The 15873-nt window shown below is 38.3% G+C and overlaps 2 protein-coding genes across 2 annotated transcripts in view; one reads left to right on the forward strand and one right to left on the reverse strand.

Annotated features, from left to right (window-relative positions):
- Nucleotides 1-6095, reverse strand: part of sspo (SCO-spondin) — a 74660-nt gene extending 68565 nt beyond the window's left edge. Inside the window, exons 1-3 of the mRNA XM_051411541.1 lie at nucleotides 5851-6095; nucleotides 825-1034; nucleotides 181-263 (exon numbers count right to left, since the gene is read on the reverse strand). Coding sequence (XP_051267501.1) covers nucleotides 181-263; nucleotides 825-1034; nucleotides 5851-6095 — 538 coding nt within the window. The remainder of the gene's footprint in view (nucleotides 1-180; nucleotides 264-824; nucleotides 1035-5850) is intronic.
- A 525-nt stretch (nucleotides 6096-6620) lies between these two features.
- Nucleotides 6621-12990, forward strand: aoc1 (amine oxidase copper containing 1). The gene is made up of 5 exons (XM_051411231.1): nucleotides 6621-6763; nucleotides 7387-8925; nucleotides 9801-10089; nucleotides 10498-10630; nucleotides 11558-12990. The coding sequence occupies exons 2-5, from the start codon at nucleotides 7389-7391 to the stop codon at nucleotides 11825-11827; spliced, it is 2229 nt and encodes a 742-aa protein (XP_051267191.1). The 5' UTR covers nucleotides 6621-6763; nucleotides 7387-7388; the 3' UTR covers nucleotides 11828-12990.
- Nucleotides 12991-15873: the final 2883 nt, after the last annotated feature.

The following is a 15873-nucleotide window of genomic DNA, read 5'->3' on the forward strand; positions in this document are numbered from 1 at the left end:
ATATAAGTTAAGAGTTTTTTACTAATTCGTGATAATGTTAATTAATCACAATGCAAGTCATGTCATTTTATTTTATACAGCCCAGAATCAAAAATCTGGACAGTGTACAACACTCTCAATCCAGTTAATGTAAAACTGCACACTGCACATGGTACAGATCTCCTGGTCTCTTGTCCTCACCCTCAGAGCAGCGTGGTCCGGCCCAGCCCTCACAGCATGCCTTCACTGTCTTGTTCACCATCTCGCTCTCCATCTCGGGGGGTCTGTGATGGACAGACACATCAACTCAAAAGTGAATATGTTTACAATAATGCATGTACTCATGATGATATCAACTGGTGAACTATTGGACGCATGAGCATGAAAGGTCAAAAATCTTAAGGAAAACTGAGCATGCATTTGATCCCATGCAGGTTGCTTATAGCCTGTAACGTTTGAGATGTATACCGTTACATGGCTCTATGGTGGCTCACTAGCCCATGGAAAAGCACACTGGTTCTTAGAAGGCTCTCAGGTTGAACCAACTCTGAACCGGCACTAGCTTCAGCCCAGAACTAGCACTAAGTTCACCTTGGTGGAAAAGGGGTAAAAAGGGTATAGAGGATGCCACAGTATTTGTTGAACTTACTTCTCAAAAAGGAAATGGGTCTCACTTCTATTTGTTGATTTTTCCTCTGATTTGAACACAATTCATCCTCATATTTAAAGCAGAATGCTTTCAGAACAATTTGATTTGAGTGACAATCTTGTGAGCTGGGTTCTTCAAACTCTTCAAACCTTAGAGACAGGCCAAGACACTGACAATAACTGAACGTTTCACTTACTTATACAAGAAACAGGATGCCTTGAGACCCTGTTGTTTGTAGTATAGTGCGATGCCATCATCACCCCCATGCTTGATGCGCATCCTGTCCACATCTAGCCTCCAGCCCTGGGTGTTATACTGATACACCTCAGAACAGCTAACTTCAAGCTGCAGACGTGGGGACAGGACTCGCTCCACTCTCTCCTCCACCGCGTGTTCACACCAGTGCCTGGAGCACAATACACAGATTTAATTTCCTCTCTAATACTTCATGTTCAAGTTGTGCACAAAGGTACTTGCACAAAGTTTAGTTCAACATCCTGAATTCAAAAGGGAAAGAACCAACTTCTACTTTCTACTCTCTACTCTCTACTCTCTAGAAAGCAATGTATATGCAATGGCGAACAGTTACACAGTATACTTAAAAGAGGCTTTTATGAAAGAAACACATTGGAGTTAGTATTAAAATATCATGTTCTCATGTAATGTTATGGCATTACCTTTAGTACAAATTCTGATGTGAGCTTTGGACTTTAAATATCCACTGTAAAGTGTATTTCTAATTAAACAAGTTGGTCAGTCGGTAAGTGAAATAAAGGACTTGTGCTTGGTATTATTTCAATATGAATCAACCACAGCTTTAACCAGTGTTATTGTGCTGTTTCAGTGGTTTATACAGTGATCTGCACAGTATTTACTCAAAAGGGTGAATATTGCTCATGACTCTTATCACATTTTATCTCTCTTAGCACCCTTTCTCACCTCCCTCGTCGATATACATTAGCTTAATCCTGCTTTGACTGGTGTGAATCACACTCACCCCATTCCCATCACTGTCTGCAGTCCAAACAGAATCAGTAGTAGTGTCTCCATAGTCCTCTACTGAACATTTATGCTTAAGATTCCTGTAAAAAAAGTTTGTATGCAAGTTTTTTTTAAAGTCAGAATTTCTAATGAAACATCATAATGTCAATTTAAAATCCTTATGGTTGCCAAGATGACTCAGAAGTAAAAAGTAACTTTAAAAATCAGGACTGTTAATAAAGGACATCTTAATGATGTTAACCAATCAGAGGATTGCCATCAGTGTAAGTTATTGTTAGCCAATCCATACAAACTGATAAAACCAATAAATATAAAATTCCTTGAAATTATTAAATTACATTATTGCAAATGTTTTATACTTCCATCCTCCTACTACAATTTGCAAAAGGTGCACTTACCTTTGAAGTGCTTTTGGGAAATCTTAAAAAGTCCTTGGCTCATTAATCAATAATTATACATTTTTGTGGGTCTGCTTTTTGTCACTATTTTTCTTTTTTATCCCGTCCCACAGTTTATGATACAGTCCTCAGTGGAGTAATACTTTGCCTTTTTCGAGGGATCGGAGCCCCAGGCACAGGGTTTTAAATGCGGGGGGTGACTCATGGGATGTACTGTAGCATCTTAACCTGCTGCCATTGGATATAAGTGGTAAGGTCCCAGCTGGGAGAGCAGGCATTGGTCTCTGGACTTGTGACGGACACATCCTCAGACCTCATCCCGTCAAACATTACAGGACGCAGTAGATGATGTCGGGGGTGGTACATCCTCAGCCACAGAATAAAGAGATATTTGTTAGAGCCTAATCCTGTAAAGAGAGGTGTTTCGGGAAGGATGATGGGGGAATTTATTCAATGGAGCGTGTCAACAGACATGGGGACTGAAGGCTTTTAGACTCACCAATATCCCAAGTCTGACCTCCTGACCCCTGAGCTCAAACACAGCTGTCACCACAGTGCACCGCTTGAGCTCAGAGGAGAGGAAGGAGCAGCTACTGATGTCCAAAACAGTGGGTCATACAATTGACTTCTTTACTTTTTCTCCATGTATCCCCCAGCAATGAGCTGAGTCACTTTGTTAGTTCACTGCTTCATCATCATTTGTGAGAAGAAGGGTGAGAGGTGTATGGATAGAGAAAGAGAGGGAGTTTAGAGGTGGAGGTTCTATTAGCCTTAAATGGTATTATGTTGATAACTCTTTTTTTTTTTTTTTAAATATAAACAAATTATAACAACATACAACAAGTGAAATGTTTTATGTTATAACCTGTAAATGATCACGGTATAACATGAAACATTTCACGTTATTACAAGATAAATAGTATATAACAAAAAAACAAAGAAAAGCTTATTTTATAAAGTGATACATTTGTAAGTTGTAATAATGTGAAAACATATTGTTAACATGAAAAACATCATGTTATAACAAACATTTCACGTGATACTGATCCGTTTTTATTTTTCTGGAATGGCAGCCTTACATTTAGACAACTAAGGTAGTGTTCACACTGCAGGTACAAGTGGCCCAAATCAGTTTTTTTGCTCATATGTGACCTGGATCTGTTTTTTTAACGACAGTGTGAATAGCACAACAACAAGGAATCTGATCTTTTCAATTCTGATATGTGGTCCAAGTCAGATTCAGGTCAGGTTTTTTGCAATCTGACCTCACAGTCATACCAGAATTCATGCGACTTTTATGTAACTATAGAAAAAATCAGAAAAAATAATCAGAAATCCACAGTAGAATTGAGCGCTAAGACTTGAAATGTGAACAAAGCCTTTGAAACAAGATTTAGGGTCTACAGCCATGTTAACAGATCTGTGAGGCCACACTTTGGCACAGTGGTGCTTTGTGCTAATGCTTAAGTCAGCATGCTAAAATTCCCACAATGACGATGCTAATGTTTAGCAGGTATAATGTCTTCCATGTTCGCCATCTTAGTTTAGCATGTTAGCATGCTATCATTTGCTAATTTGCTAAGCACTAAACACCAAGTAGTGAAGCTGATGGGAATCATTAGTTCTGAAGATATTTTGACCTGATGATGGTACTAGATGAAAAGTTAGGGGATCACCAAAGTTTTCACAATTTATCCTGTGGAGTGGATGGGTGAGTGCACAAAATGTAATGGTAATCCTTCGAAGATAGTCGTAGACATTTCACTTAAAACCAAAATGGAGAAATAAGAGGATCGCCAAAGCCACAAATGTCTGTAAAATGTGTCCCAAACTACTACATTCTGAGAAATTTTACTAGAAAACTTTGCTCCACTTTTGTCATTAGATAAAAAGTCAGGGGATTACCAAGGTCAGTAGGATTAGTCCTCTGGGGACACTATGAAGTTTCATACAATCCACCCAATAGTTGTTGAAATGTTTAAGACTGGACCAAAGTAGTGGGCCGACAGCCAACAGACAGACAGACAGACAGACATTGTGCCATGGCTAAAAACAAACTTTTTCCAACTCCTTTTCCAACTAAATGTGTATGGAAGTTTGCTCTCTGCATTACAGTTTTTTCCAATTGCTAACACACTGAAATGACATGCATAGCACAATTATTTAAACTGACTCAGAGAGAGCAAAACCTCTTCTCAAGTCTCCAAAACTCTGAACACATTTTCTGCTTTACACTCTGACACTACATGAGCTAATTGGCCAACATATGTGCCACCTTGCCAAACACCTCAATGGTTAATTGTTACCACTTCAATCAGGAAGTAAGCACTATAAAAAGACCACAGGTCTTTTTTTCTATATATTATTTCTGCAATTTTCTTCAGTTTACTGTTTTTTGTGAGCACATTTTTGTTCACTCCAATGTAAATTTATCTGCTGTGCACATGTTGCACTGACTTGTTCGGTGAAAAATAAAAAAATAAATGTTTCAACGGCATGTGTGTGTATCTGCAAATATTTCTGTGCATTTGAACAATCTGAAGAATTTTCTACAGTTTTTTCTACTATTTTAGTATTATGACAAAGCATACTAAAGATGAGAGTGCTTTTCATTATGCCCAACAGTGTGTAGTTGGTTAGACAAAAATCTGGTAATATGAATGAAGTGTGCGCCATTTGGTGCAAAAGTTTGATTTTGATAATGCTATATGTAGTTTTGGTTGCAGTGCTTCATTTTGCAGGATATATGAGGTATTGTGTGGTTTGGGTGTGTGGTTTTGTGAATTGTGTCAAGTATTTTGATAAAACCAGCCTAGTTTGCAAAATTGTGTTTTAGCAATTGGAAAAAACTGTAATCAGCACAAGAACTTACTTTCACATGATAGCCTACAGTAACTGAAGCCTGGTGCCAAACATGCAAAATGATGGAATATAGAGTTGAAGTTGAAGTGGAAGTAATTGAAGGTTTAATCGGCAAAAGATTGTATTGCAGAATACTTTAAACTACACATTGTCGACTCGGCTTGGACCTCTGTATTTATAAAACCCTGGCTACAGCCCTGGCAGCAAGACCTAATGTATCACATATGACTAACAGCAAGATATAGAAACAGGAATAATCTAAATCCAAGCTGATTTCTGTGTATTGATAATAATAATCAATAATACAGCAGCAATAGCATGTTACAATTAGAGGGTTAAATGCAGGACTGTATTACAGCCCTGAGGCAGTTTCATTCATTCTGTATCAAGCTACTTAACCAGCTGTGTGAAACGGTGGGAGAATAAGATAATAAAAGAAGCAGTAATATTCAACAAGCACTTTTTCTAGATTAAAATCGCTATAGATGCCAAAAAGGCCTTATATACTATATGAAAATGATATGCTATTGATTTGCATGAGGGAGACAAAAAAAAACTCACTTTAAGTGAGTAAGACTTCATAACACAGTATACACAAATAAAACTATTTAAAAAGAAATAGTTTGATAGCAAAGTAAAATTAGATCATACATTTGCTTTAATAAAAAACTGGGGCTTAAAGAAGTAGTTGGTAAAACATATTTTAAATGTCATCTCAATTCTTTAATAATTAACTTGTAGTTTTCACTAGGACCTCATGTGAACGTGTGTGATCACTTAGAGCAAATGTAAGGGCAAAGTTCCTCCTTGTCCCAATAAATGTATAGTGTGTTATAAAACACCTAAACACCTAAAAAAAACTAAACTAAACTGTACAACTACTAAAACTTGTAATCCATTATATTCTGCTGTTAAGAAACATCTGAGCAGCTTAATTTTTATTATCGAATTGCATCAAACTTCGGGCCATGGATATTAGTGGGAGTGTTGCGCTGACCCCGGGGGATGTAGGTAGAGTAGAGGTCATTGTCGTCATGATCGGGCAGTTTGATCTTCTCCACACCTCCTGATTCATATTTTTCTACCAGTTCCTCAACGCTGTCAAAGCACATGCTGTTTGTACCAGACCTTCTCGACAGTCCAGTTTTCTGGATCCAGGTCAAGTACAGTCTGAGAGAGCTGCGCTGTTCCAATTGTGAAAGCATTTCCCCCAAATGTTTCCCATCAAGACCTCGCTATGATTAGATTTTCAGTTAGTGTTGCAGTTGTTGACTTAGACCTAAAGAATCTGCATACTGGGTGCCTGGTTAGCACAGTGGGAAGAGTTAGAATACTACTCTTGGTTTATAAAGCACTGAATGGTTATGCTTATGCACCACATATCTGATCACCCTGAAAATCTGAGGTCTGCTCCAACTCTTGGATCCGTTTCATATCAAGGCTTAAATCTTTTGTCTACCACTGCCTTTCATTGAATCAAAAGAAGAACTGCACTGCAACTACACTGTCATTTTTATCATATACTGTATATACTCTCTTTAAACAATAGTCGTGTCTGTTTAAATTGCTTTTCTTAAAATGTTTTATGTCTTTTGTGAAACACTTTAAATTGCCTTCTTGTTGGAAAGTGCTAAACAAATACATTTGCCGTGCCTTCTGCAGGATTATCTAAAAACAGAACCTGTTATTTCATCATATTTACAACACACTGTTGGCCAATCAGCCTTCGTCACTGCAAAGTAGGAGGTTAAACATAAGGAGCAGTCCATGGATCTTTGTTTCCATAAGAGAGATTTTTGCAATTGCTGAAGCAGGAGGACTGGACAGATCATATTTGTTCTGCAAAGTGCTTGAAGCAGGAGGACAACTACAGGTACAGTAGCCTGGTCTATTTCTTTGTTTCTGATACAGAGCAGCAAGTGTTTCTCAAGGCAGAATGGACCGACTCCAAAGTCAGTACATCATGTATCACAACATTATTACATAAATGCTATTATGTAAGCATGTTTTAAGGTCAGGAAAATTGTGAAGAATGTGACAAAATTGCATTGACAACTTATTGAATATTAAAATTGAGAGTCTAGTTTATCTCATAAGTGTGTAGTACATGCAGTGCAGGAAGATAGAGAGCATAGAGAGGGACTGTTGACTGCGAGCGTGTTATACCGGAGGCTGATACACACTGTTTGTGTTCCTGTGGAGAAGTAGAGGAGAGACTGAAATAATAAAAGGAAATAGAGTAAAGGGAAGAAGGGAGACATGCTTATCCAGCTGGGAATAGAAGAAGAGGAAGAAAGGTGATCCAAGATAAGTCTAGATTTTGATTCTTTACTTTATAAGAGGTTAAATCTAAAATACAGGCAATAATAGTTTGGATTAAAAAAAAAACTTTTTTCCAAGAATTAAAAATTACTAAATTAATTCCCTCAACATATCCAGTTTTTCTCTTCCATTCACTAAATTAATGCAAGATATTCTTTTCTTGTTATATTACAGCCATGAGGCTCCTCTGTGTACTGCTGCTGGTCTGCTTGGCTTGTTGTAGTGCTTCTAGATCAAGAGACTGGGCTCATCATGGTGCCCCCATGTTTGCTGACCTCACAGTACGTGAGATGAAAGCCGTGCGGGCCTACCTGCATGGCATTCCAGAGCTAGAGCTCACTGATGCTCGTAGCAAGACTCTGAAGAAGAACAGCATACTACTGATGGAACTCCATCTACCAAGGAAGCATGAAGCCCTGAGAGCTCTGGACCGTGGACAGGCCAAACCCCAACGTCAAGCCCGTGTGATCGTCCAGTTTGGGAACCTGACGAAGCCCAACATCACTGAGTACATTGTTAGTCCTCTGCCATCCCCAAACACCCATGAAGTCAAGACGTTTAAGGGAAATAAGCCTATCCTGTTTGAGTCGAGGCCTATTACTGCTGCAGAGTATGAGCATATTACTGATATCCTCACAAAGATCACAACTAAAGTTCACAAGCTTCTGTTTGAGACCACAGGAGGGTTTTCCTTCACTAACTGCTCTGACCGCTGCCTAACTTTCTCAGACATAGCCCCCCGTGGGTTGGGTCCGGGTGAGAGAAGAACCTGGATCATGTTGCAGAAATTTGTGGAGGGTTATTTCATCCACCCTGTTGGGTTTGAGATATTGATCAACCACCAGGACCTGGATCCAGAAAACTGGACTGTCGAGAAGGTCTGGTACAACAGCATGTACTTTGACAGCGTTGAGGAACTGGTAGAAAAATATGAATCAGGAGGTGTGGAGAAGATCAAACTGCCCGATCATGACGACAATGACCTCTACTCTACCTACATCCCCCGGGGTCAGCGCAACACTCCCACTAATATCCATGGCCCGAAGCTTGTGGAGCCCCAGGGGCCCCGCTATCATGTTGACCGCAATTTTGTTGAATATGCTGGATGGTCTTTCGCCTACCGAGTCCGCTCATCAGCCGGACTTCAAGTCTTTGACCTCCGTTTTAACGGAGAAAGGATTGCCTATGAGATCAGCTTGCAAGAAGCTATTGCCTTCTATGCAGGTGATACTCCTGCTGCCATGCAAACAAAGTACATCGATGCTGGCTGGGCAATGGGCACCTCAACCTACGAGCTGGCACCTGGAATTGACTGTCCAGAAATTGCCACTTTTGTTGACCTTTACCACTACTTTGACACAGACAAACCTGTGCACCACAAAAACGCACTCTGTATTTTTGAGATGACCACTGCTATGCCTCTAAGAAGGCATTTTAACTCCAACTTCCAGGGGGGATACAACTTCTATGGGGGGCTGGACAGCACTGTGCTGGTGTTGCGGACAACCTCAACGGTTTACAACTATGATTACATATGGGACTTTCTTTTCTACCAGAATGGGGTGGTTGAGGTAAAGGTCAGCGCCACGGGATACATCCACGCCACTTTCTTTACACCTAACGGACTTCACTATGGTACCAAGGTGTACAACTATGTGTTGGGTAATCTGCACACACACCTTATCCATTATAAAGTGGACCTGGATATTGCTGGTGAGTATGGTGGTACAATCATGTAGTTTCTCCATTTTAAAGCAATAACTTTTTATTGACCATTGACAAAAGAAAAAAATATTCAACATCAGTGTAAAGCCCAGCCCAGTATATTATAAACGATGGCCATATTGGATGCAATTTACAATTTATGTCCTTTATGTGTCAACATGGAAAGTAAAGGTATAATGGGTCAGACTCTCTCTTGGTTCAGCCCTACAATTAACTTTGGCTTCTGGGGTTTTGTTGCTTAGCCCCATCTTAACCATAATTTATCTGCCATAACCACGATCTTAATCCATACTGTAGTTGCCATGCGCAGTTATTGTAGAACGTTAGAATATATTGAATGTTGCTACTGGTCATAAAAAAAACCAAATTAAACATAATGTTTGACAAGATATTAACATGAGAAGACAATGGTGTTCCCCCTTTATACCAATCTTAATATCTGCATCTTCAGTGTGTATTTTAAAGGCAAAGCAAATATATTTGTACAGCACCTTTCATCAACAAGGCAATTCTTTGAATTCACACAGAAACTTAGCTCCTAAGTCCTTTATTGATGCCAGTCCAGATAAAATAGCTTTCTGGACTTTATCCTGTCGTAAAAGAGACAGTCTTGGCCTATCAACTCTGTGGAACTGTTCTGTTGAAATGTGTGATCAAGGCTATCTATTATGTGCCATGTCAATAACTTGTAAATCTTGTAAAACCTGTCGCTTGTACTACTCTTAATGTGCATTCAACCTAACTTTGCTGAAACAATCAGCTATGGGGACTTTTGATTAAATAAATGTATAGTGTCACAGAAGACTGCTTATACCCCAACAACTAACTACTTCTGACAACTCTTTGCCTTCACTGTGACACAGGTCGAGAGAACAGCTTTGAGACAATGGATCTGAAATTCGTCAACTTCACAAATCCCTGGAGCCCAGACCATTTCGTCGTCCAGTCCAAACTCCACAGGACGGAGCACAAGACAGAGCGATCTGCCGCTTTCCGCTTTGGCAAAAAGTTCCCCCGCTATGTGCACTTTAACAACCCCAATGAGAGAAATAAATGGGGGCACAAGAAGAGTTACCGTATTCAGTTTAACTCACATGCCCACAGTGTCCTTCCAAGAGGCTGGAGAGAGGAAAATGGTATCAGTTGGTCAAGGTAATAAAAAAATTCACTTATGTTGCTAGGAAAAATATATGAAGCAGTATAACTTGCCAAAATGTTTTTTATGGGTGCCACTCTTCCAGATGTCTTGTCAATCATTCAACCCAAATTCAGTCAAATCTGCAACATTGGGATCTCCAGTGGAATTTCAGTTCTGTGTATGTGAGCAAAGTTTACATACATAATTGCAGTGATAACATAGTTTGCAATGATTGACCTAACGGAGGATCAGTGGGGTTGAAGAGGTTAATCCCTTGATTGGGAGTTTGGTTAGAGACTAAGTGGCAAAAAAGGCTAAGTGGCAGACTTTTGCTGTTTCTCTGTATGGGTCATTTTCCAGTCAAATGTCAGAGTTACAGAGGAAATGAAAAACTGATTGAGTGGTGAACTGTCTCTCCACAGATATCCTCTTGCTGTGACTCGGCATAAAGATAGTGAAGCCACCAGCAGCAGCATTTACGCCCAGAATGACCCCTGGGAACCTGTCGTGTCCTTTGAGGACTACATCCGCAACAATGAAGACATAGTCAACCAGGTACAGTGGTGAACATCAGTTTAGACACATCTACATTGTCTGTTAATGCATGTCCACAATATGCTTATACGATAAAAGTCAAGGGACAGGAGTTTTGCCCACAATGCATATGAAACTGAAGACAGAAGAATTTAGACCAATATTCTTTTTCATTCTTCACATTTACTCAGGTACTGTACTTTAGTAAATCTTGTAGATACAAGATATTTATGCTACTTCATACCTTTACTACATTTTGGAAGTCAATATTTTTATTTTATTAGAATAATTAGTTACTTTGCAAATTCTGATTATTGATGCAAAATATAAATTAATCACCTAATAAATAATTTTATAGATAGGAAAGGGGGGGCATAGTAACCTCCACATTAATACATCACTAATTATAATTCAGTAATATAATATATATTATTCTGAAATGGGCCCTTCTGCATAATGATTGGTACTTTAAGTATATTTTGATGCTAATGCTTAGATTAGAGTATTTTACACTGTGGTGTTGCAACTTTACTAAAGGAAAAGATCTGATTACTACTTCTATTACTGCAACCATGGTTGTTCTATCAGTACAGTTCTATCTTTGTTCCTTTTTTTGGAGATTTGGTAAGTAAGTTATTTTTTATATAGATTAACGCAAAATTACCTGGATATTCTATTTTTTTACTAGTGCAAAGTGTCACAATTCACTAATGGTCAGCATCTTTTTTGATGTGGTTTACATTTCGGAGGTGACTGTGTTTTTCTGAGAGGTTACATCAGTAAGTTTGCTCTTCCTAAGAGAATGTGTTCATCAGTCCTGGTCACTCATCATCATGGTAACTCAAGAATGCTGACATTTTCGTGTTTGCACTTTCAAATAGATAAAAACCACCTGTTATGTGTCCTACTCTAAAAATTCTAATGTAATGTTTACTCTCCTGTGTCCAGGACCTGGTAGCCTGGGTGACAGTTGGCTTCCTGCATGTGCCTCACTCAGAAGACATCCCCAACACGGCAACACCCGGCAACGCAGTGGGCTTCTTCCTCCGACCCTTCAACTTCTTCGACGAAGACCCTTCGGTGGCATCCAGAAGTACCGTCATTGTACGGCCAGGCAAGGACAACAAGCTCAAGGTTCAGAGATGGACGCCTGAAGTCATAGGTCACTGTGTGACAGACAAGCCATTCTTTTACAATGGCACTTATGCAGGAGTCTAGAGGTGTTTTTTGGGTTTCCTAAAAAGTATTTTAGCACAAATATAATTTTTATTCCTTTTAAGTAAATTGCACAATACGGAACACAGATTAATAACAATCATTATGGTACATATAGTACATGTAATTAGATTTATTCTCAGTAATGTCTAATAATGTGACAATCTTTAAATTTTGAAAAAAAAAATCCATGTAAAAAACAATAAAGAAGAAGAACATTTTAAAAAGGGAAAAGCTGATACTGTGTGAACTTTTTATACTTTTCCTAGCTGGTCATATATATAACTTAAATGTTAGATTAATCAGCTGCAGACCCATTGCACTAACTATTCCAAATTGCAGCCTTTTGTCATGCATGTCTGACTAATTCCCTCTCTCTTTCCAATCTTTCCTTCCACATCAAATGAAGAAAAAAAAATGTTTTTCTTTATAACTCAAATCACATGCAAACTGTGTCCTAATGTCAAAGTTAATGTACCACACCACATCAAACCACACATGTAACCTGGCAGGGGGAAAGGGAGGTGGTGTGGGGCAGAAGGGGCCCTGGGAGCTCCTGTAATCCCCTGTTGGGTCTCCATGGCTGAGGTTTAACAGCAGCGAGCATCCAGGATGCAGGATGCTCCGTATCCGCCCTGCTTGTGGTAAACTGCTGGCCCTCAGCGTGCTCTGCTTGCCCTCGGGAATGTTTTTACTGGAAAGACAACAGGCCTTACAGAGCAAACAGCCTGATTCCGGATCCTTCCCCGCAAACAGTTCAGGATACCTCCTGGTTGAGCCATTGCCCCTGGAAACCTAACTTTACATACAATGGGACACAATTTACTGAATATCAACAGCACATGTAACTGCTTTGTCCTTTATGTACGCATTCCTAACATAGCAATGGCCCTTTATAGATTTAATGAAGTGCCAAATAAATCTAACTGTTTTGATCATATTGTATGTTTTGGATTTAATTTTAATTGAAATATTTCTGTATCAAACAATCATTAATACACAGGTCTATGTTAGCCAGCAAACTAAAAATAACTGAGAAGAAAAGAGAGGTAGATGGTAAAGTTGGTTTGTGTGAAGGGGTAAATAATGAGTGTTTTTGGAGTGGAGAAAAGGAATCTGGCCAACAACTGTCTTCAGGATTTCACTAATAAAAACTCTTTTTAAAAGTGTGTGCTGATGTTTTACAGTGGGCATGGTGAAAGGGGGATAATATGAAGGCGAGGCACGCACAAGTGAATGGACAACGTTATAGAGGACAAAAAACAATGTGAATTGGGTAACAAGCATTCCTATAGCTGTTCCCAGGGCAATGATGGTCTTGACGTCACACACAAACCACAGCAGTGAACATAACACAGTTTACTCATCCTAAACTACCATGTAATAGTTTTATGTGTACAAAAACACTCAAAAGGGACATTTTATTTCACTCATGCTGCAGTGTTAAATCAGTTAGCTTCTTCTTTTAGCTCTTAAAACCTTTCTAAAATCAATGAAGACATAAACATGTAAAATGAAATACTTAAAAATATTCGTTTACATTTGTCATATATGGTCAGTTTTACATGGCAGTGCAACATATATAATGTCTCTACATTCAGCAGGACAGTGGATTACAAACGACAGCATTGGGATAGTAAATATGGGGTCTAGACTTCAATATACCAATAAAAGAAGACTAAAGGTTATCTGCCAAAGAAAAGAAACAATGAGACAAACAGCATGTTAAGCCTGTCTGACTGGGCCTGAATAAAAAGCCTGGAACTTAGATGGTGAGTTTTTGCCACCTAGTGGTTTCTTGAATAATTGCTGAATACCTAATAGCCTATTTGTGGTGGACACAAGCCATGAATGTGCTTATATAAATTATTGATTTTAAGTATTCAGTCATTAAAACTAATGTGCGTGTTTAAACTATGATGCTCCTATTTGTCTTCATTCTTTGTTATTATCATGGCAAAGGACCTGTTCATGCAGTAGCTGCAGGAAGTACCTCCATCCAACTGCATAGAGAATTGGAAATTGGTCGAATAAATCATGAAACATAGGTCTCTTCATTTCCAAGTAGAAATGATTTCAGGTAAAGGGACACTCCACCAATTTTACATGTGATAATCACATCATTCATCATAGTCCACAGGCTATTCAGGTTCTGAAAACTACTGTAAATCTATAATGTCTTCTGTGGCCATGGAGAGACTTCGTCACGTCACCTTTGAGTGCAGTATCCATTTCTTACACTACATTCAGGAGTTTTGCATTGTTCTAGATTTGAACGGCTCTTTTCCTCACGTCATCTTGTTGTGCCAATTTCTCCTGCAATGGTTTAATGTCACCAAACTGGAGAATTTGCACCAACAACTGTTTATCTTGATCAAAATGTGTTTATTATTATTATTATTATTATTAGCATTTACTTTTGCCATTTTTAGAGAGATTATGTTCAAATTTACACTACATTTGGATGAAAACCTTACTATTGTTAATAAAAAAAATTGAAAACGCAATATTAAAAAACTTAATTATTTGTATTTGACATCAATACTTTTATTTATTTTATTTTTTTATTGGTCAAATCAATAATAGTTAAAAGGTCCAGTGTGTAACACTGGAGGATCTGTTGGCAAATATAATATATTATATATATTCATAGGTATAGTCCTTTAATCTTTTTAACACCCAGGTGTCACACACCCTGTGAAAATCAAAACAGGTCCACAGTTGTAACTATGTTTAGATTTAAAGGAGCAAGCATCTCATTCAAAGCCTGCCTTCTGATTCAGCATACTTCCTGTTATCATTAATAGATAATTACTCCCCATTCATTTAAGCCTTTGTGTGAATGTGACTCAGGTAAGGCAATGTCACATATGTTTGAATAATCTGATTTGACACTACATCCTGTTTGAGTTTGTTTGAGACTCAGCTATGAATATCATATAATAATGAATCAGAGTATTTCCAGTGATGTGTAATAGAAAGATGTAACAGTAAACACATTTGTACTGAGGGAGTGTATTACTGGACCTGATGTTGGGCAGCTGAGGCAAGCTTGCCTTTATTTCCTGCCTTCCAAACCACACCTTCTTTTCACACTGACATTGTATTACACACTGTTCAGTGCAAAAATGTGTTATGAAACTTTTCCTATTAAGTCGGAACATAAAGATCTGTTGAAGGGGTCGTAGCTTGGTAGGAGACTTCACTCACATAAACACTGAGCAAAACCCCTTGATAATTGAGCATTATATATATTATGATGATTAGATTATGGTTAATTCTACACAGTTCACACCCTCTTATCTCCTCAAACTGTTGCCTACACTTACTGTGTGATACTATTACTGTAGTTAAAGGAGGTTTGCTTGGAGTATCAAGCTTTAAAAAAAGATGCAAATAAAAAGTCAAACTGAGCTGTAAAGTTGTCATTTAGAATGAAGGTCTTGTTTGATTAGTGCAGACCACTCCAAAGACATATTCCTACATAATTTTAATAGACAGAAATTTGCAGCATATACTCAAAACACTTGCCTTAGTGTGGAGAGAGCAAGCTGTCCAGTTAGGTAGGAGTAATTGTAAGTATCTGTCATAACTAAGGAAAGCAGGATGACTTTGATTTAATGTATATCAACCTTACAGGTACAGGTAGGCAGGCAGGTATAAGTCCAGGAAAAGAAAAAACCAACAGGGAAACATGGGGACAAAACCAGGAACAGCCAGGGACAAAAGCAAGATGATATGACACAAAAACAAGGGAACACAAAGATGAAATACACAGGTGATTACAGATTGACAGAATTATATTCTTAAATATATATATATATATATATTTATTTAATATTGTATTAATAATACATGAATCTGTTATTGATGAGTGAATTTGTGGTTCGAAAGCTCAGAAAAGTCCACCTTTCCCCCCCCAGAAAAATTAAAATTGCATTGCAGTTTCAAAGCATAATATTGATGTTCTGTGTGAAAGTACTCATGGCAAAAACAACATTTTGAAAATATATATTGATGTGCAAATGAATTGCCTGGGAAAACCACGT

This window comes from Dicentrarchus labrax, unplaced genomic scaffold (assembly GCF_905237075.1).
Source record: "Dicentrarchus labrax unplaced genomic scaffold, dlabrax2021, whole genome shotgun sequence".
Classification (NCBI taxonomy): domain Eukaryota; kingdom Metazoa; phylum Chordata; class Actinopteri; family Moronidae; genus Dicentrarchus; species Dicentrarchus labrax.

Coding starts and splice junctions, on each gene's coding strand:
- aoc1 (XM_051411231.1), top strand. CDS start 7,389: ATGAGGCTCCTCTGTGTACTGCTGCTGGTCTGCTTGGCTTGTTGTAGT. Junction 10,090..10,497: donor AATGGTATCAGTTGGTCAAG/GTAATAAAAAAA, acceptor GTCTCTCCACAG/ATATCCTCTTGCTGTGACTC. Junction 10,631..11,557: donor ATGAAGACATAGTCAACCAG/GTACAGTGGTGA, acceptor TCCTGTGTCCAG/GACCTGGTAGCCTGGGTGAC.